This window comes from Cetorhinus maximus, chromosome 5, assembly GCF_964194155.1.
Source record: "Cetorhinus maximus chromosome 5, sCetMax3.hap1.1, whole genome shotgun sequence".
NCBI classification, from domain to species: Eukaryota; Metazoa; Chordata; class Chondrichthyes; order Lamniformes; family Cetorhinidae; genus Cetorhinus; species Cetorhinus maximus.
In genome coordinates this window covers 22963318-22986194 of record NC_135883.1, presented here as the reverse complement: position 1 = coordinate 22986194, position 22877 = coordinate 22963318, and the positions used below count along the sequence as shown (strand labels likewise).

Genomic DNA, 22877 nt, shown 5'->3' with positions numbered 1-22877 from the left:
GTGCAATACAGCATGCCAGCAGCAGCACCAGGCATATCTAAAAGTGAGGTGCCAACCTGGTGAAGTTACAACATGGGACCACATACAATGAGTGCCCCCTCACCTCCCAACCTGTAGACATTTAACCTTAATTTATGCAACATCAGCCCTGACAATATCCTGGCAACAGTATTGAAGACTTGTGCTCCAAAACAAGCCACACCCCTAGCTAAGCTGTTCTGGTACAGGTACAACACTGACACCTATCTGACAATGCATAAAATTATTATTCCCAGCATCGCTCTTTGTGAAACAGCACTTCCCACCTCTGCCAGTCTGAGTAACTACCTTTAATCCCTACACTGTTTATCTTTTTTGTAACCAGCTTGCTATCCATTCTGCTACCTGTTTCCTGATTCCACATATTCCGACGTAAATCACAAATCTACAATAGGGTGCCTTGAAGGCCTTGTGAAAATCCAGACATATCGCGTCTACTGCATTACCCTGTTACTTCTGAGAATTCAATAAGGTTGATGAAGCATACCTAACCCTTTAGAAATCCATACTAAATATTCTGTACTATATTTTCAGATTTTAGACTATTACATGTTTGAGTAAGAATTCCATGAAGTTTCCTGCCATCACTACTACGCTAATTAGTCTATAGTTCCCTATATCTATCCTATCTTCCTTTATAAGTATGGGAATCACATTAGCCACCTTCCTGCACTCTGACATTATTCCCCTTCTTAATGATTTTTTATGTAAATGTAATAGTGCCTCTGCCATGTCTTCCCCAACTTCTTTTAATATGCATGGATGCAGTCTTCTCTAAGTTTGATTAGTTCATCAATTATCTCCCTTTTTTATATCTTAAATGTTCTTATATCTTTATTGATCTCTTCTGATGTCATTCCCAAACTTTTTCACTCTCCCTCTCCCTCCCCCTCCCTCCCTCTCACTCTCATCATGCCTCTTCATTCCCGTTCCTTCCTTGGACCTGTGCTCTCTCTCTCTCTCACTCGCCCGGGCTCTCGCTCGCTTAGCCGTGCTCTCTCGACCGTGCTCGCCCTCCCTCTCGCGCCCGCCCTCCCTCTCGCGCCCGCCCTCCCTCTCGCGCCCGCCCTCCCTCTCTCTCTCTCTGTCTCGCTCCTGCTCTCTCTCTCTCGCTCCTGCTCTCTCTCTCTCTGTCTCGCTCCTGCTCTCTCTCTCTCTCTCTGTCTCGCTCCTGCTCTCTCTCTCTCTCTCTGTCTCGCTCCTGCTCTCTCTCTCTCTCTCTGTCTCGCTCCTGCTCTCTCTCTCTCTCTCTGTCTCGCTCCTGCTCTCTCTCTCTCTGTCTCGCTCCTGCTCTCTCTCTGTCTCGCTCCTGCTCTCTCTCTCTCTCTCTGTCTCTGTCTCGCTCCTGCTCTCTCTCTCTCTCTGTCTCTGTCTCGCTCCTGCTCTCTCTCTGTCTCGCTCCTGCTCTCTCTCTGTCTCGCTCCTGCTCTCTCTCTGTCTCTGTCTCGCTCCTGCTCTCTCTCTGTCTCTGTCTCGCTCCTGCTCTCTCTCTCTCTCTCTCGCTCCTGCTCTCTCTTTCTCGCTCCTGCTCTCTATCTCTGTCTCGCTCCTGCTCTCTCTCTCTCTCCTGCTCTCTCTCTCTCTCGCTCCTGCTCTCTCTCTCTCTCTCGCTCCTGCTCTCTCTCTCTCTCTCACTCCTGCTCTCTCTCTGTCTCACTCCTGCTCTCTCTCTCTCTTTCTCGCTCCTGCTCTCTCTCTCTCTTTCTCGCTCCTGCTCTCTCTCTCTCTTTCTCGCTCCTGCTTTCTCTCTCTCTCTCGCTCCTGCTTTCTCTCTCTCTCTCGCTCCTGCTTTCTCTCTCTCTCTCACTCTCTCGCTCCTGCTCTCTCTCTCTGTCTCGCTCCTGCTCTCTCTCTCTGTCTCGCTCCTGCTCTCTCTCTCTGTCTCGCTCCTGCTCTCTCTCTCTGTCTCGCTCCTGCTCTCTCTCTCTGTCTCGCTCCTGCTCTCTCTCTCTGTCTCGCTCCTGCTCTCTCTCTCTGTCTCGCTCCTGCTCTCTCTCTCTGTCTCGCTCCTGCTCTCTCTCTCTGTCTTGCTCCTGCTCTCTCTCTCTGTCTCGCTCCTGCTCTCTCTCTCTGTCTCGCTCCTGCTCTCTCTCTCTGTTTCGCTCCTGCTCTATCTCTCTGTCTCGCTCCTGCTCTCTCTCTCTGTCTCGCTCCTGCTCTCTCTCTTGCTCGCTCGTACTCTCTCTCTTGCTCGCTCGTGCTCTCTCTCTTGCTCGCTCGTGCTCTCTCTCTTGCTCGCTCGTGCTCTCTCTCTTGCTGATTTGGCGATAGGTAAAAAGCTCTCATGATTATTATTTCACATATTTACTTAGATATTTCTTTCCCCCCCCCAACTCCTTTCCAGATGATTGTGGCCTTCAAGCAATCCAAAGGACTGCACAAGACATAATTTTTTCAACTGGACACAGAAACTTACAATGTGCTATAACAGTGTAAATGTGCTATAACAGTGTGTAGGAGAGAAAACGGCACTGGACAGCCAGAAAGAGAGAGACACAACGTTTAAAAAAAAATTTCAATTTTTGTTTTAAGCTCTCCATCATTATGATTTGTACAAGGACTAGGGGACAAAGATTTAAGGTTTTGGGCAAGAGATGCAGGGGGGAGGGGGCAATGTGAGGAAGAACGCAGTGAGTGGTAATGAGCTGGAACTTGCTACCCACAAGAGTGTTGGAAGCGGAGACGATCGATGATTTCAGAAGGAAATTGGACGGGCACTTGAGGGAAATCAACTTACAGTGCTATGGACATAGAGTGGAGGAACAAGTTTGATTCATTTGCTCTAAAGAGAGAGTCAGCATGGACTTGATGGACTGAATGACCTCCTTCTGTGTTTACATCTGCGTTGTTTCGCCTAAAAGCAACGTATCATGGAGCTCAGTTTATATATTCTGTGTATTAAAAAGAAAGAATGCAAATTTCACCTGTACATCTTGTCTCCATTCTTTCTGTTGCCTCAGGGAAGGAAGCTCCCATAAAGTCAACTGTCCAGAGAAATGGATGACAGCCAGGAGTGTTCCATCAGGAGACAAACTCATTTTGAAAACCCCATCCTGCAAAACAGGACACATGCAACAAAAAATAGTGAATAATACTGTCGCACAATACCAGACAAGGAAAAATACTGCTCATATTCTGAATACACTTGCATCAATATATCCTCAACATAAGTTTTATGAAACTATTAATTTTATTTTTCAAGTACCTGAGAGCACCACAGGTGACCCACATGTTAGAAAAATACAAGTCAATGCAGTCTATTGTAGTCAATAAAAGAAGCTGCCCAATCACCCACGCTGTTATTTTGTTTGATAGAAAAGGCAAACATTAAGGTAATTAAGATAAAAGCAAAATAGCGTGGATGCTGGAAATCTGAAACAAAGACAAAAATTGCTGGAAAAACTCAGCAGGTCTGACAGCATCTGTGGAGAGAGAGACAAGAATTAATGTTTTGAGTCCGTATGACTCTTTTTCAGAACTAAATAGAAGTAAAAATGTGGTGAAATAGATACTGTTTAAGGGGGGGTGGGACAGGTGAAGCTGGATAGAGGGCCAGTGATAGGTGGAGGCAAAGGAGAGATTGCAAAAGATGTCATAAACGAAAGGTCAAAGGGGTGTTGGCGGTGGTGATACTGGCTAAAGGAGGTGCTAATGGTGACATTAAGAGTAGAAAGCAGGATGAGCGAGTGACAGATGGCCCTAGTGGGGGTGGGGTGTGGGGAGGGGACGGTGTGGGAGAAAAGATCGAAATAGGCCAAAAGGTGGGGATAAAACAATGAATGGAAATAAATTTTAAAAATAATACTAATAGAAATAGAAAGAGCACAGGGAATCTCTCAGAGTATTCCACCCCCACCCACACAGGGAGCATTCAGCACTTCCGGGCGAGCATCACGCTGGGCGGGACTTAATTGCCCCATCCACATAAAACGGTGGCGCGTCCCCGATCGGAAGCGCCGACTGGGTTTGCGCCCGCCCCCGCACAACCCCACCAATGGGTGGAAATTTCTGGCCCATGTTATCTAATTACCATTTCAAACCTACCTCTTTCAATACATCAAAGCCTCTAGACCAGCTGGCTTTAATCCAATTAAGGCACACACAGACGCACACATAGACACAGACCCCACTAGAACTCTATTTTTTAAAAATAATTTCCAAGAACATTATAGACAATAATCTCTTCATGACAAAATGGAAGTCAGATGGGGTCAAGTGAGAAAGATAAAAGAGACTGTGGTAATCTGATGTGTAATATACCTTTAAGAAGAATGTTATAAGAGATCACATGATCTTATTATCCATTGAAAGAGTAGCACAGGCTATCTTAGTAGTCTGCAGTTAGTAGTCTAGGGTAGGAGTCTGTAATGTACTGACAGGGTTTTAGCTGTAAGTACACAAGTGCAGCTGCTGAGTTCCTTTGTAAATAAATAGAACGTGTTCTACATTAGAATTGTCTGCTGATCTGCTCTGTCTATGGTACCAACTCAGTCATCCCAAAACAAGCATGCAACCCAGAACCATTAGTCAACTAAACTAGTGACCAGGATCCAACAGAGACCAAAAGATAAAGTAAAAAAAACAATTTTGAACAATAGGAATCTGAGGGCATTACATTCCATATTTGTAAAAGAAAATTTTCAGTGACAGAGTTCATTTGGCAATAAATAACACTTTCACGGCATTTAAAAATATACTATTGAATATATAGTATTCATTATGGTATAGTGGAACATATAGTATACTGGAATGGACAAGCCCCAAATTCCTCTGGTATGTCTGAAGTGTATCTATCACATAAGTACAGCAATTTCATGCTCTTTGTGCATTTCAATGGTGAACTCTTAGGGAGATATCGTTATAGTGAGTCTTCTGCAGGAGCAGCAATTTCCTGATTTGTGTTTAATTGCATGTAGGGATGGCAGAAGTTGCTGTCCGCTTTACACTTTTAATAGGTGAGCAGCGATTCCAGCTGTAAAACCTGGGCCAATGTCTTTTAACTTTAAAATCACCAATACAAGTACTTATAAACACAATTTAACAGTAATAGTAATACAGCACTGTAATGTTATAAATAGTATTAGAAAGTCCTCTTTGAGCCTTTCGCTTTTTTAAAAAAGGTCACTATTGTTGACAGTTTATTTCTTGGCTATGAATTGGCATAGATGACTAGCAACCGGACTCAAGTTAGAAGTTTCAGAACAAATCAGCGTTTCAGAACACATCAGCATTTCAGATTCATTCTTCTTCAGTAATATATTCACAAGCAGCATAAAAAATGGGCATTTATTCACTGATGACACTACCACACTTCTCCCAATTCACTGCCAGCACACTCAGACATCAAATGCTTATTCAATTCTATGATTATCCATAAGTAATTTTCTCAATCCTCTAACAGCAAGCCATCTGTGCTCATCATATCCAAATCAAAACCTGCATTCAAATCTATTGATTAGGCTCACTGATTTAGTGCTTTGGCAGCTCTGGCCAACAATCGTAATAATGCATGATTGTTTGGGTATGATTAGCCTCAGTATGAACTGAGAGCTCCAAAACAGGAAAACACTGAATGATGGTCTCTCTCTTGATATCATGCTTGCTTAATCCAATGAATGGTGTCTATTAAAGGAAGTGGTGTGCACTGCCCTCTAGTGGTGAGATTGAGCTTTTTCATATGATTTTGCTTTCAGAAGAGGACAAAAGTTCACCAAGACCAAGTGCAGGTTACAATCCAGACTCATTTTGTAGAAAGTTAAAGTAGCAGATCTCGAGCTGGCTGACCAGGAGAGAGACAGGAAAGGTATCTCAAGAATTTTAACAACCTCTAAAACTCACCATGCAGAGTCTAAAAGTTCAGTAATCGTGATTGCAAAACTAGTGCAAGAAGAACAAAGTTCACTCAATCAAAAACAGAATTACCTGGAAAAACTCAGCAGGTCTGGCAGCATCGGTGGAGAAGAAATCAGTTAACGTTTCGAGCCTTCACGGCCCTTCGGCAGAACTGAAGCATAGTTAGGAGAAAGGAGGAATATAAGCTGGTTTAAGGTGGGAGGGCAGGGGGAGAGAGAAGTTGAGGGTGTGGTGATTATGGAGATAAGCAAGCAGTGATAGGAGCAGATAATCAAAAGATGTCACAGACAAAAGGATCAAAGAGGTGTTGAAGGTGGTGATAGTCGTCTAAGAAAAGTGCTAATTAAGAATGGAAGACAGGACACTCAAAGTACAGCTCTAGTGGGGGTGGGGTGGAAAGACTAACAAGGTTTTAGTTTTAGATTTAAAAATAATGGAAATAGGTGGGGAAAGAAGAATCTATATAAATTATTGAAAATAAAAAGGGGGAGGGGGGAGAAACGGGGTGGGGATGGGGGGAGGGGGAGTTTAAGATCTAAAGTTGTTGAATTCAATATTCAGCCCGGAAGGCTGTAAAGTGCCTAGTCGGAAGATGAGGTGCTGTTCCTCCAGTTTGCGTTGGGCTTCACTGGAACAATGCAGCAAGCCAAGGACAGACATGTGGGCAAGAGAACAGGGTGGAGTGTTAAAATGGCAAGCGACAGGGAGGTTTGGGTCTTTCTTGCAGACAGACCGCAGGTGTTCTGCAAAACGGTCGCCCAGTTTGCGTTTGGTCTCTCCAATGTAGAGGAGACCGTATTGGGAGCAACGAATGCAGTAGACTAAGTTAGGGGAAATGCAAGTGAAATGCTGCTTCACTTGAAAGGAGTGTTTGGGCCCTTGGACGGTGAGGAGAGAGGAAGTGAAGGGGCAGGTGTTGCATCTTCTGCGTGGGCATGAGGAGGTGCCATAGGTGGGGGTTGAGGAGTAGGGGGTGATGGAGGAGTGGACCAGGGTGTCCCGGAGGGAACGATCCCTACGGAATGCCGTCAGGGGGGGTGAAGGGAAGATGTGTTTGGTGGTGGCATCATGCTGGAGTTGGCGGAGGATGATCCTTTGAATGCGGAGGCTGGTGGGGTGATAAGTGAGGACAAGGGGGACCCTATCATGTTTCTGGGAAGGAGGAGAAGGCGTGAGGGAGGATGCGTGGGATATGGGCCGTACACGGTTGAGGGCCCTGTCAATGACCGTGGATGGAAAACCTCGGTTAAGGAAGAAGGAGGACATGTCAGAGGAGCTGTTTTTGAAGGTAGCGTCATCAGAACAGATGCGACGGAGGCGAAGGAACTGAGAGAATGGGATGGAGTCTTTACAGGAAGCGGGGTGTGAGGAGCTGTAGTCGAGGTAGCTGTGGGAGTCGGTAGGCTTGTAATGGATATTGGTGGACAGTCTATCATCAGAAATTGAGACAGAGAGGTCAAGGAAGGGAAGAGAAGTGTCAGAGATGGACCATGTGAAAATGATGGAGGGGTGGAGATTGGAAGCAAAATTAATAAATTTTTCCAGGTCCCGACGAGAGCATGAAGCAGCACCGAAGTAATCATCGATGTACCGGAGAAAGAGTTGTGGGAGGGGGCCGGAGTAGGACTGGAACAAGGAATGTTCCACATACCCCATAAAGAGACAGGCATAGCTGGGGCCCATGCGGGTACCCATAGCCACACCTTTTATTTGGAGGAAGTGAGAGGAGTTAAAGGAGAAATTGTTCAGTGTGAGAACAAGTTCAGCCAGATGGAGGAGAGTAGTGGTGGATGGGGATTGTTGGGGCCTCTGTTCAAGGAAGAAGCTAAGGGCCCTCAGACCATCCTGGTGGGGGATGGAGGTGTAGAGGGATTGGACATCCATGGTGAAGAGGAAGCGGTTGGGGCCAGGGAACTGGAAATTGTTGATGTGACGTAAGGTGTCAGAGGAATCACGGATGTAGGTGGGAAGGGACTGGACAAGGGGAGAGAGAAGGGAGTCAAGATAACGAGAAATGAGTTCCGTGGGGCAGGAACAGGCTGACACGATCGATCTGCCAGGACAGTTCTGTTTGTGGATTTTGGGTAGGAGGTAGAAGCGGGCCGTCCGAGGTTGGGCGACTATCAAGTTGGAAGCTGTGGGAGGAAGATCTCCAGAGGAGATGAGGTCAGTGACAGTCCTGGAAACAATGGCTTGATGTTCTGTGGTGGGGTCATGGTCCAGGGAGAGGTAGGAGGAAGTGTCTGCGAGTTGACGCTCAGCCTCCGCGAGGTAGAGGTCAATGCGCCAGACAACAACAGTACCACCCTTGTCAGCGGGTTTGATGACAATGTTGGGGTTGGACCTGAGAGAACGGAGTGCAGTGAGTTCAGGGAGAGACAGATTAGAATGGGTGGGAGGAGCAGAGAAATTGAGACGGCTAATGTCACGCCGACAGTTCTCAATGAAAAGATCAAGAGAAGGTAAGAATCCAGAGGGAGGGGTCCAAGTGGAGGGAGAATATTGGAGGTGGGTAAAAGGATCCGTTGAACGGGGAGAGGACTCCTGCCCAAAGAAGTGAGCACGGAGACGAAGACGGCGGAAGAAGAGTTCAGCATCATGCCGAGCCCGAAATTCATTGAGATGAGGGCGGAAGGGTATGAAACTAAGTCCTTTGCTGAGCACTGAACGTTCAGCATCGGAGAGGGGAAGGTCAGGGGGTATAGTGAATACGCGGCTGGGGCTGGGATTGGAAGATGGGGTGGGGACGGAGGGACAAGCAGGGGTGGAGGGTCCCAGATGGGTGTTGGTGTCGATGAGTTGTTGGACCTTGCGTTCCTTAGCACTTGAGAGAAAGAGAAAAAGTTTCTTGTTGAGGCGACGGATGAGGCGAAGAATAAAATGAAACTGGGGGCACGCGCAGCTTTGAAAAAGGGTGCGGCGGTGCTGCTGGAGGGAGAGGTCGAGTATGTTCATATGGCGGCGCATGGCACTGAGTGTGGATCTCAGAATGCGTATTCACTATATGCCGCGTATTCACTATACCCCCTGACCTTCCCCTCTCCGATGCTGAACGTTCAGTGCTCAACAAAGGACTTAGTTTCATACCCTTCCGCCCTCATCTCAATGAATTTCGGGCTCGGCATGATGCTGAACTCTTCTTCCGCCGTCTTCGTCTCCGTGCTCACTTCTTTGGGCAGGAGTCCTCTCCCCGTTCAACGGATCCTTTTACCCACCTCCAATATTCTCCCTCCACTTGGACCCCTCCCTCTGGATTCTTACCTTCTCTTGATCTTTTCATTGAGAACTGTCGGCGTGACATTAGCCGTCTCAATTTCTCTGCTCCTCCCACCCATTCTAATCTGTCTCTCCCTGAACTCACTGCACTCCGTTCTCTCAGGTCCAACCCCAACATTGTCATCAAACCCGCTGACAAGGGTGGTACTGTTGTTGTCTGGCGCATTGACCTCTACCTCGCGGAGGCTGAGCGTCAACTCGCAGACACTTCCTCCTACCTCTCCCTGGACCATGACCCCACCACAGAACATCAAGCCATTGTTTCCAGGACTGTCACTGACCTCATCTCCTCTGGAGATCTTCCTCCCACAGCTTCCAACTTGATAGTCGCCCAACCTCGGACGGCCCGCTTCTACCTCCTACCCAAAATCCACAAACAGAACTGTCCTGGCAGATCGATCGTGTCAGCCTGTTCCTGCCCCACGGAACTCATTTCTCGTTATCTTGACTCCCTTCTCTCTCCCCTTGTCCAGTCCCTTCCCACCTACATCCGTGATTCCTCTGACACCTTACGTCACATCAACAATTTCCAGTTCCCTGGCCCCAACCGCTTCCTCTTCACCATGGATGTCCAATCCCTCTACACCTCCATCCCCCACCAGGATGGTCTGAGGGCCCTTAGCTTCTTCCTTGAACAGAGGCCCCAACAATCCCCATCCACCACTACTCTCCTCCATCTGGCTGAACTTGTTCTCACACTGAACAATTTCTCCTTTAACTCCTCTCACTTCCTCCAAATAAAAGGTGTGGCTATGGGTACCCGCATGGGCCCCAGCTATGCCTGTCTCTTTATGGGGTATGTGGAACATTCCTTGTTCCAGTCCCCTCCCACAACTCTTTCTCCGGTACATCGATGATTACTTCGGTGCTGCTTCATGCTCTCGTCGGGACCTGGAAAAATTTATTAATTTTGCTTCCAATCTCCACCCCTCCATCATTTTCACATGGTCCATCTCTGACACTTCTCTTCCCTTCCTTGACCTCTCTGTCTCAATTTCTGATGATAGACTGTCCACCAATATCCATTACAAGCCTACCGACTCCCACAGCTACCTCGACTACAGCTCCTCACACCCCGCTTCCTGTAAAGACTCCATCCCATTCTCTCAGTTCCTTCGCCTCCGTCGCATCTGTTCTGATGACGCTACCTTCAAAAACAGCTCCTCTGACATGTCCTCCTTCTTCCTTAACCGAGGTTTTCCATCCACGGTCATTGACAGGGCCCTCAACCGTGTACGGCCCATATCCCACGCATCCTCCCTCACGCCTTCTCCTCCTTCCCAGAAACATGATAGGGTCCCCCTTGTCCTCACTTATCACCCCACCAGCCTCCGCATTCAAAGGATCATCCTCCGCCAACTCCAGCATGATGCCACCACCAAACACATCTTCCCTTCACCCCCCCTGACGGCATTCCGTAGGGATCGTTCCCTCCGGGACACCCTGGTCCACTCCTCCATCACCCCCTACTCCTCAACCCCCACCTATGGCACCTCCTCATGCCCACGCAGAAGATGCAACACCTGCCCCTTCACTTCCTCTCTCCTCACCGTCCAAGGGCCCAAACACTCCTTTCAAGTGAAGCAGCATTTCACTTGCATTTCCCCTAACTTAGTCTACTGCATTCGTTGCTCCCAATACGGTCTCCTCTACATTGGAGAGACCAAACGCAAACTGGGCGACCGTTTTGCAGAACACCTGCGGTCTGTCTGCAAGAAAGACCCAAACCTCCCTGTCGCTTGCCATTTTAACACTCCACCCTGTTCTCTTGCCCACATGTCTGTCCTTGGCTTGCTGCATTGTTCCAGTGAAGCCCAACGCAAACTGGAGGAACAGCACCTCATCTTCCGACTAGGCACTTTACAGCCTTCCGGGCTGAATATTGAATTCAACAACTTTAGATCTTAAACTCCCCCTCCCCCCATCCCCACCCCGTTTCTCCCCCCTCCCCCTTTTTATTTTCAATAATTTATATAGATTCTTCTTTCCCCACCTATTTCCATTATTTTTAAATCTAAAACTAAAACCTTGTTAGTCTTTCCACCCCACCCCCACTAGAGCTGTACTTTGAGTGTCCTGTCTTCCATTCTTAATTAGCACTTTTCTTAGACGACTATCACCACCTTCAACACCTCTTTGATCCTTTTGTCTGTGACATCTTTTGATTATCTGCTCCTATCACTGCTTGCTTATCTCCATAATCACCACACCCTCAACTTCTCTCTCCCCCTGCCCTCCCACCTTAAACCAGCTTATATTCCTCCTTTCTCCTAACTATGCTTCAGTTCTGCCGAAGGGCCGTGAAGGCTCGAAACGTTAACTGATTTCTTCTCCACCGATGCTGCCAGACCTGCTGAGTTTTTCCAGGTAATTCTGTTTTTGTTTTGGATTTCCAGCATCCGCAGTAGCTTTTAGCTTTTTGTTTTTATCTCAAAGTTCACTCAATGGCTGGGAAAAGTGCCTGGAACTTTGTCTTTCTCTTGTGGCACCCAACTTCCCTCACTAGCTTCTGGTCTACTGCATACTACAGTCTTGGGACATAATGATAGCTTGTCAAAGTGCAGAATGCAGATAGATTCTGTGGTAGTAAAAGCACAAGTGGTACAGTACAGATGTTTTGAAGATTGGAGATGGTTGCATTGGCACTTGCTTCATTTGAAGAGCACAGGGCTGAAGAAACTTAGTCGTTATTTTCTGAAAGTTGTGCAAACAAATTTCAGAATGAGAAGAGGCCAGTAAGGATTGCTCCATTTTGAACTTAGGTTTGAATATTTTATGATTTCCCTCCCACAACATCTGTTGATCCCTCACTTTAAGGAGATTATATTGCTTGTCTGACCTCCACTGAATAAGAATCAAACATCATAATTAAATCTCCCATAACTTTAATCTACACTTCTCAAAGATAAACTGTAAATAGCAGAATAGATAAGGGAGAACCAGTGGCTGTGGTGTATTTGGGTTTTCAGAAAGCTTTTGATAAAGTCCCACATAAGAGGTTAATGTGCAAATTAAAGCACATGATTGGAGGTAATATATTGGCATGGATTGAAAATTGGTTAGCAGGCAGGGAACAGAGAGTAAGAATAAATGGGTCCTTTTTTTGGAGTGGCAGGTGGTGACTAGTCAGGTACTGCTGGGATCAGTAATTACTACTCACAATATATATCAATGATTTGGATAAGGGAACCAAATCTAATATTTCCAAGTTTACTGACAACACAAAACTTGATGGGAATGTGAGTTGTGAGGAGGATATTATGAGGTTTCAAGTTGATTTAGATAAGTTGAGTGAGTAGGCAAATACATGGCAGATGCAGTATAATGTGAACAATGTGAAGTTATCCACTTCAGTAGGAAAACAGAATGGCAGAGTATTATTTAAATGGTGGTAGATTGGGAAATGTTGATATACAAAGGGGCCTGGGTGTCCTTGTACACCGATCACTGAAGCAAGCATGCTGATGCAGGAAGCAGTTAAGGCAACAAATGGTATGTTGGCATTCATTGCGAGAGGACTTGAGTACAGGAACAAGGATGTCTTACTGCAGCTGTTGAAGGCCTTGGTGAGACAACACCTGGAGCAATAGATGCAGGTTTAGACTCCTTACCTACAAAACGGCATAGTTACCATAGAGGGAGTGCAGTGAAGGTTCATCAGACTGATTCTTCAAATGGCAGGGCTGTCGTAGGAGGAGAAATTAGGTCGACAAGACCTGTATTCACTGGAATTTAGAAGAATGAGAGGGGATCTAATTGAAACGTATACAATTCTGACAGGGCTGGACAGACTGGATGCAGGGATGATGTTTCCTCTAGCTGGGGGGGCGGGGTCTAGATACAGGATAGACCATTTAGGGCTGAGATGAGGAGAAACCTCTTCACTCAGAGGGTGATGAACATGTGGAATTCTCTACCACAAAAAGCTGTGGAAGCCAAGTCACTGAATATATTTATGAAGGAAATAGATAGATTTGCATCAAGGGGTATGAGTATGAAGTTGAGACAGAGGATCAGCCATGACCACACTGAATGGCAGAGCAGCCTCGAAGGGTCAAATGCCCTACTCCTGCTCCTATTTTCTATGTTTCTATCTTAAGACGAAAGATAACACTACCTGAAAATACAGAACAAACACATCATCCACTTGCTGCCATACCAAGTCTAATGACAGGAATGACTCTGAAGGTTTGCTTCCTACTGCAACCTTAAGGCTGAAATACATAACTAATTTCTTTGGCACTGATGAAAATAATGCTTAAGCAACCTTTGAGTGAATGATAACAAGATAAGGTTTGCAATTCATAACATTCTACTTCTCACTTGACCTTTGAGAAATACTGCAATAAAATAAACACGTTTTTCCAAATTTAATAAAATGGTTTAAAAATAATTAATGGGTCATGACCAGACAGCAAGACCTTCCATCCCAAGTGCAAGGTCAACTTGACTTTAGACAAGTGTACTTCAAAACAAAACAAAGTAAATTTAATTAAATGAAATGTCCACAGAACAGGTAAGTGGTAGCTTTGGGCTGATATGAGTTCACAGTTCTATGCTGGCTGAAAAATGTATACAACTGCTAGAAGCTAAAGCCATCATTCAATAGTGAGAAACTGTATGTGTATGCATGCAAGTGATAAGTGCACTATGTTACCAAATGTTGGAAGACTTCTAAAATAATACCATTATTATGAGCATTCAATCCAACTTGCATTTCTGGATCTACAGTGCAACACATTTGCCCATGTGCCCTCATTCGATTCTTACCTCTCTCCCTTTAAAATGCTCCTCAAAACCTCCCACTGATCAAGCTGTTTGTTTCCTGTTCTAATAGCTCCTTGCTGGTGTCAAATTTTGTTTTCTAATGCTCCTGTGAAGCACCTGGGATATTTTGCTACATTAAAGGTGCTATATTAATCCCAAGTTGCTGTTAGTTGCCCATTATTTCTGGAATTTATTTGTGCCTTCTACCATGAAGACAGATATAAAGGGTGAAACTTAATGCTCTTCCAGCCCTGCTGGAGATGAGTTTGCAGGCAAGGGGTGGGCCATGTGATCGGGTGGAAGGGTGTGGGGTGGAGATCCCTGTGCCTCCCGCCTTCCTCCAATCAAGTCTGGGGCAGTGAGGCTTGCGGTCAGCCTTACTGCCCGGAAGTCAATTGAACCTTATAACATTAGGTGTGTTTCCCCATTGTGAGCTGACATTTTAAAAAGGCTAGTAAAGAAGACTGAAATTTCCCTGGCACACTCAGTACACTAAATGATCACTTTTTCACACAATTGTACCTGTTTTGGTTCTTGTCTCCAAAAGCCACGAAAATTGAGCATCCTCAATAAACCTCTTTGTGACTGAAAACAAAGCACAAGATACAGGTTGTTCGTTGGAAGTTAAATAATCAGGTTATGATTTACAAATTTTGAAAAAAGTTTGCTCTGGCAATAAAGAGTAGTTTTGTACATAGTTAACCAAGGAAGTGGACTTTGCCAAAGCAATGGCAAACATGAGGTTTGTCAAGATACTGGATGAAAGAAACATAAAGACACAGTAATAGAAAAGCAGGCAATACATAATGCGGATGGATGGGATGCATGCTAAGTTGCTGAGGGATGCAAGGGTAGAAATTCCGGAGGTGTTGGCCACAATCTTCCAAACCTCCTTAAGTACAGGTGGGTGTGCAAAAGCATTGGATATTTTACACACCTGTTCAAAAAAGGGGAGAAAAATAGAATTAGAAACTGGTCAGTTTAACGTCAGTAGTGGGGAAACTTTTAGAAATGATAAAGGGAACATTAACGGACAAGTATAGACTAATAAATGAAGATCAGTATAGATTTTTTAGGAAAAATCATATTTGATTAACTTGATTGAGATTTTTGAGGCAATAGAGGGGGTGGATGAGGGCAGTGCAGCTGAAGTTGTGTATATGGACTTTTAAAAGTTGTGTATATGGACTTTTAAAAGTCATATTATAAAGTGGCATTTATTAGGTGTGTTAGCAAAACTAAACCCCATGGGATACAGAAGCAGCACGGGTACAAAATTTGAATATCAATATTGAAAGGAAAAATTCTACCTCTAAACCTGATTGATATTTTTTATGGGTGATTTCCGATCCCAAAAATATATCCCACATTTATTTTTACAATATCGACACAAATCACAGTGAGGAGATTCCCTGCTGCTGTCCAATCAAGTAGCTTATCATGTAACGCAACTCCCTTAACAGTGCAAGTTTCTTTTGGAGGTGTAAGCAGCACCCATCTCCTATGTGAACATATTCTGCTTCAATTCTACCAATAATGCTGAATCCTGATCCTTGACCTTGAAGGACATTAACCACACACAATCTAAATGGTTTTATCAACATTCTTTCTCATGGATACAGATTCAATAATAGCCTTCAGAAAAGAATTTGATAAAAAATATTAAGAGAAAGAGTGGGGAGTGGGGATAACTAGATTGCTCTTCGATGAAGCTAGCACAAACTCGGTGGGCTGAATAGCCTCCTTCAGCGCTGTACTATCCTACGGTTTTATGTTCTTCAGATGAATGATCATGCAAACGAATCAAAAGTTCCTCTAACATTTTACTTAACCTGCGAAATTTATGGGTAACATGGCGTTCATTACGTTTTGTATCAAAATTTAACCAAAGTTATTTCACGTATGACTGTTAATGTAATAAACATGTTGCTTATACTTAAAAAGCCAGAAAAAATAAATTTTCCACTTACAGCACCAACATCATCCTCATAGTTGGTGACCTGCTTGTAATATGGAGCACCAGAAAGAACTCGCCAGGCAGTTATTCCATAACTGGCAGCTTTAGAAACTCCTTCTTCACTGGTTTCACAGCCTCCTACCAGCAGTAACCTGTATCATTATAAATTCTGCCATTAGGCATAGTATTAAAGAATTGCTTTTGCATGGAACGGAAAAAGTACTTTTCAAAAAAAAAGTGTGCACTACCTTTTCCTTAGCTCAACTATATATTCTTAAATGATTTTTACATCTACGCTCCAAACAATATCCCTTATGGAATGGATTTTTCTGATAATGAGGAGAGGGTACAAAAAAAATTACATAAGAGGTTAAAATACTGTTTTTAACCTTCCCAGCTACTCTTTGTAAAGTAATTCAAATTTTAGTGCAATATTGGCACTTATTTTAACACCCCTTACCTGGCAACAACCGGGCAGGGGAAAAAGTTAAAATAAGTTAATATTAATCTGCTCTTTTGACATCTTTGGAATCTGGCTGCAATTTCAGTCCGAAGCCTGATCATATATAAAAGAAAGATTTTTATTAGGTAAAGAATGTGCCTGACTCAATTAGAAGCAGGACATTTCTGTTCACCTACCAACAATACAAAAACACATTTACATCACATAAAAAAAAAAGCACAGAAGTATACTCACCTGTGGCCACAATGATAGATCACTGTAACAACACCATGAGAATAATGGCTGTTAAAGTTGAAGCTGTGATTTTCTTGGAAACTTTGGTGGGTTCCAACACTGCACGGGAGAGAAAAAACAAGATCGAGGAGTTTCAGGATTTTGGAAAATGTTCAATAACCCAGATTTTGCAGCAAGTGTAAACATTGCAGCTTTCAGCATTCACTATTATTAAGGAGGAAATTGGACAGCAACCTCCGGCATCCGCACATTCACAGTTAAACGAGGAAAGTAAAAAGTTGCTGCCCAAGTTGCTCTGCTCCAGCACAAGCTTCATTACATTAGTACCTTACCGACAGATTAAGCACTCACACGCATACAATGGCATGAAGTTTGCGTACTGTGCACTAATCAAGCCAGAAAAGGTTAGGGCTTGCCTATTCAAGTGTAAATGAATTTTAACAGCATGCCAAACAACCCCTATGACACTGAAAATTAAGTAACTAAATTAAGTATGGAGTCTCCTTCCTTCAGATTTTAATTACTATTTAAAACATTTTAAAAATTTGAAAAATTAAAATGAAATTTAAATAAAAACATTGTCTTTTTTACCTCTCCCCTCATCCCATCTTTCTATCCCTCTCTTTATTCTGTTTTCTGAATAAGATTTTACATTTGTTAATCATTCTAACTAGCATTTCCTACATGGCTCAGTAAGAATTCTTCAGTCTAATTGGTTGAGGGGAGACACAATTGCTTGCCCTGTTCAGATTGCAGATCCACTGTTTGGGCTCTCTAGTTACCACAAATCATAGTTCCACTGATCACTTCAATAGGTAACACGACCTAAGGACAACAGAAAGTTTGAGGTATACCGCAAAGGTTTGTTGAAATACAAGCTTTTGTTGAGAAATATTAGATTTATCCCAATAGTCCATTTGTTGCCCCTTTAAAAGCATCCTCAACACACTAACTGATGACAATATGACAGCCTAGTGGCTACTGGAAGGCTAATGGAATGCTATCCTTTATTACGAGAAGGATTGAATATAAAAGTAAGGATGTTTGCTTCAGTTAAACAGGGCATTGGAGAGTCGGCACCTCGAACACTGTGTGCAGTTTTGGTCTCATTTAAGGAAAAATATGAAGGCACTGGAATCGGTTCAAAAGTGGTTTACTAGATTGATAGCTGGAATGAGTGGGTTGTCTTATGAGGAAAGGTTGGACAGGCTGGGCTTGTTTCCGCTGGAGTTTAGAAGACAGAGGGGTGATTTGATTGAAGTATACAAGATCCTGAACGGCCTTGACAAGGTGGACGTCAAAAGGGTGTTTCCTCTTGTAGATGAGTCCAGAGCTAGGGGGCACTGTTTTAAAATTAGGGGTCGCCCTTTTAGGACAGAGATGAGGAGAATTTTTTTCTCTGAGGATTGTGCGACATTGGAACACTCTGCCTCAGAAGGTGGAGGAGGTGGGGTCATTGAATATTTTTAAGGCAGAGGTAGATAGATTCTTGTTAGGCAAGGGAATCAAAGGTTATCGAGGTTAGATGGGAATGTGGAAATCGACACACAAGATCATCAGCCATGATCTTATTGAATGGCGGAGCAGGCTACAGGGGCCGAATGGTCTACTCTTGTTCCTATTTCTTTCGTTCTTATTTAAAATTATCAGCATGTATAGTGACAGGAATACTGGAGAGGTTATTAATATTTAAGCCACTTTTATTTCTGCTTCTAAAAACAAACAAGCTTCACTATTTAATGATTTTCACATTCCCAAAGTTAATGCTAATTAGCTAAAAGTCTTTATTTGCTTTATTTAAATCAAAACTACCTCATTTAATTTACCATTAGCCTTCAGTAAATTCTTCAGCAAGGTGTCGGTTTTATATAACAATCACTATAAATAGGTGCATGCAACTTCAAAAATAGTAATGATCAAGATCTACACTTGACACCATCTTAGGCTTTTATTTTCCTGAAAGAGAAATTATGTCTGACAAACAATAATAGTGAGTTGAGCTGGTAGTAGTTTAACAAGATGGCAGCTGAACAGCTGGAATGTCATGCAAAATACTGTAGATTAATCTCAAAAGGCTACACCTCACCTGACTAAGTAACTTTTCAACTGCCCCCGATAGTTCACAACCAGAAGTTCTGTTGAACTCTGAGCACTGTCAGTGGACTCCAGGAATATCAACCCTGCCACAGCATAACTAAGGTCACCTGCAGAGCTGGCAGTCTTGAAAAGAAAATTCAAAATGTTATATTTTTCATTTTTAATTCGAAAATGCATAATACTTTACTATAACAGCTTATTTGAAGACCTATCATATTTTACAAATACTGGACTACTATAGCACATTGACAATTTTTTTTTAAAATTTGTTCATGGGATGTGGGCGTTGCTGGCTAGGCCAGCATTTATTGCCCATCCCTAATTTCCCTTATTCAGAGGGCATTTAAGAGTCAACCACATTGCTGTGGATCTGAAGTCACATGTAGGCCAGACCAGGTAAGGATGGCAGATTTCCTTCATTAGTGAACCAGATAGGTTTTTACAACAATCAGCAATGGTTCTGTGGTCTTTATCAGGCTTTTAGTTCCAGATTTTTATTGAATTCAAATTTCACCACCTGCCATGGATTTGAGGCCGGGCTCCCAGAGCATTACCCTGGGTCTTTAGAAAGCTAGTCAAGTGACAATACCACTATGCCGCCACCGCTTCATTAAAAAAAGGCAAACACCATGAAAGAGGCCTTCACCAGTGCTATATTTTTCAACTATCTCTTCTCCTACCCCTTAATCATTTTATGATTCTCTTTCCAATCAGATATTATGCTTAGTCTGATAGTGAAGCTACCATTTGCCGATTGTCACTCGAGCCTGAAGATGTGAGAAGCACCAAAATAGTCTGGGTGGCTTTTTAATTCATTCATGGGAATGTAAGCATTGCTGGCAAGGTCAGTATTCAATGTTCATCCCTAACTGCCCTCAAGGTGGTGGTGATGATGAGTCACCTTCTTGAACCGCTGTAGTCCATGTGGTGTTGGGGAGGGAGTTCCAGCATTTTGTCCTGACAACAGAGAAAGAACAGTGACATAGTTCCAAGTCAGGTTAATATGTGACTTGGAGGGGAGCTTGCAGGTGGTGGTATTCCATATGTCTGCTTCCCTTGCTCTTCTAAGCGGTAGAGGTTGCCAGTTTGGAAGGTGCAAACGTAAGGAGCCTTGACAAGCTGCGCCAGTGCATTTTGTAGATGATACACAATGCTGCCACTGTGGGCCGGTGGTGGAGGGAATGTTTAAGATGGTGGATGGAGGTGTCAATCAGGCAGGCTGCTTTAACACAAATGTTGTAGGTGCTGCACTCATCCAGGGAAGTCGAAAGTATTCAATCACATTGTGCCCTGCCAATGGTGAACAGGCTCTGGGAAGTCAGAAGGTGAGTTACACACTGCAGAATTCCCAACCTCTGATCCGCTCTTGTAGCCACAGTATTTATATGGCTGGTCCAGTTCAGCTTCTGGTCAATGGTAACCCCCCGGGATGTTGATGGTGGGGGATTCAGAGGTCGTAATTCCATTGAACGTATTGGGGAGCTGATTAGATTCTCTCATGTTGGAGATTATCATGGACTGGCACTTGAGTGGCATCAATGTTACTTGTCACTTATCAACCCAAGCACAAAGGTTTCCAGGTCCTATTGCATCCGGGCATGGACTACTTCAGCATCTAAGGAGTTGCGAATGGTGAACATTGTGCAATCATCAGCGAAAACCACACCTCTGATGTAATGATGGAGGGAAGGTCATTGATGAAGCAACTGAAGATGGTTGGACCTCCTGGAAGAACTCTAGCAGTGATGTCCTGGGACTGAGAAGTTGGACCTCCAACAACCACAACCATCTTCCTTTCTGATAGGTATGACTCCAGCCAGTGGAGTGCTTTCCCCCGCCAATTCCCATTGACTTCAATTTTGCTAGGGTTCCTTGGGCTCCTTGATGCCACACTGAGTCAATTGCTGCTTTGATGAAAACTCTCTCACCTCAGAATTCAACTCTTTTGTCCATGATTGGACCAAGGCTGTAATGAGGTCTGGAGCCAGGTGGCCCTTGCAGAACCCAAACTGAGCATGAATGAACAGGTTATAGCGGAGTAAGTGTTGCTTGACAGCACTGTCAATGACACCTCCCATTAATTTGCTGATGATTGAGAGTAGATTGACGGGGTGGTAATTGGCCAGATTAGATTTGCACTACTTTTTGTGGACAGGGCATAGCTGGGCAATTTTCCACATTGTCAGGTAGATGCCAGTGTTGTACTGTACTGGAACAGCTTAGGCTTTTCCTCCAGTGTTTTTTTCTCATCCTATGCAGAAATAGGACATCCCTAACTTGCTTGTTTTTCAACCAGATAGCTGAGCTCTATCCCTCTGCAGCACAGTACTAATACACTGCATCAACCTGCACTAATGGAAGTGCTGATATCTTCCTTTTTAAATTGCAAGCTTGGGATACGTCTGATACTGGCATTAAGACTCCTTGAATGCCAACACCACATCATGTTGAATGGGATTTATGTTTTAGATTATTGGCAAAGATGGTCACCAAAACAAGGTCGAAGTGCTGCATTGTAAAGCATTCATTTTAGCCAGAAAATACAGTTCTTTTACCATTCTATACATTTCTGTACAGAAGCAATTTGACCAAGTGGCTCAATTTTTATTGCTTTAATGTGCTATTCCCTGATGATAACCACATAAAAACAATGCACATTCAATTGTTAATATTTTAAATTGTTCCATTTTTCCCCAACAATTTCCCTCGAGCCCTGTTTTCAATGTATTTTTAATTTATTGGGTGTATGTTTCCCAGAACCGGAATGTCCATAACAGGCAAAACATAAACATTTTACTTTAATAGGATAGTACTTTGCATTTTCACATTTAGAAAAATACAAAATAAATGTCAGTGTTACCGGTAGAATGACGAAAAGTTCACTGCCCATTAAGTCAAACACTCTCACTGTGCCTCCGCTTTCAGCATAAGCCAACAGTGTACAATCGTGACTCCATGTCACACGACGCCACTGGGGGTTGGGGTCTTTTGGAACTAAGGACAGAAATGAAGAGCAATAGCTAAAATTTCTGCACTTTCAATATCCAAAAAGTCTCACCATTAATAAGACATATCAAAGCTGTATGTTATGAAAAGGAAATTGGCTTCCACTCCACTGCCTGAAAAACTGCTGTAAAGAAATAATTAGTCATTAGATAGATCATTTATATAGTGCCAGTTTCTTCAAGCAGTTCCATAATGAATGACAATACTATGACTCTACCATCCCAGTTATCACTCAATCCACTGCATAAAAAACATGTTGCATCTATTAACTAAACTGGGATAGCAATGGTGATTAGGACAAAGATTATAAAAACTGGTTTCCCGCATGCCATTAGATATGTAAATAAGCTATAACAGCTGTAATAATTTTCCTTTGAATTCTAATTTAAACAAAGAACACTGCAAATAACATGATCCGGAATTATGATTTAGCTGGGCCAGGTAGACAATTTTAACCACTAATCATAGAATTTTACAGCACTGAGAAAAGCCATTAAAGCCCATAGTACATGTGCCAAATTTCAGAAATAGCTATCCAATAAGCCCCATTCTTGTGCTCACTCACCTACCGCGCAGATCATGTTAAATTTTTTCTTTCAGTCATTTATCAAACTTACAATAGCATCATTAAGCTACAAACATTTGAATGAATCTCAAAGATTCCAACTTGGAAATACCTGAAATATGACTGAGTTTAAGCTAAAAGATATATATGTGAAAGCTCTCAAAGGTGCCCAGTTAAGCACGTCTGCTGAAAGTGGCTATGGAAAACTCCAGCCATAATAAAAACAATGGGGGTTGCTTGTGGAGAGAGTGTGTAATGCAAATAATTTGTTCAACTAGGCACACAAGTTGTCGACACAGGCTTTTAAGTAGCAGTCAAGGTGCTCAAAGATCAAGCTTTGGCGGTTAACCGCTGTGAAGAAGGGTCATATGGACTTGAAACGTTAACTCTGTTTCTCTCTCCACAGATGCTGTCAGGCCTGCTGAGTTTTTCCAGCATTTTCTGTTTTTGTTTCAGATTTCCAGCATCCACAGTATTTTGCTTTTAACCACAGTTTGGGCTATTTTTACAGTGTTTATTTTATAGTTGCACCACTTAATGAGTTAAATATAGGCATAGATTACCATAGATCATGAGAAAGGGCAACAAATCCCATCTTCCAGCTGCCACGAAACTATCAT

At 43.5% G+C, this 22877-nt stretch overlaps 1 protein-coding gene across 2 annotated transcripts in view; it reads right to left on the bottom strand.

Moving 5' to 3' along the window:
- nbas (NBAS subunit of NRZ tethering complex) overlaps positions 1–22877 on the bottom strand; it is a 248466-nt gene that overhangs the window by 212714 nt on the left and 12875 nt on the right. For both annotated transcript variants that reach the window (XM_078541594.1, XM_078541595.1), the window contains exons 7-12: positions 21547–21680; positions 18676–18809; positions 16590–16688; positions 15906–16044; positions 14458–14520; positions 2964–3092 (exon numbers count right to left, since the gene is read on the bottom strand). In XM_078541594.1, the coding sequence (XP_078397720.1) occupies positions 2964–3092; positions 14458–14520; positions 15906–16044; positions 16590–16688; positions 18676–18809; positions 21547–21680 (698 nt within the window). The remainder of the gene's footprint in view (positions 1–2963; positions 3093–14457; positions 14521–15905; positions 16045–16589; positions 16689–18675; positions 18810–21546; positions 21681–22877) is intronic.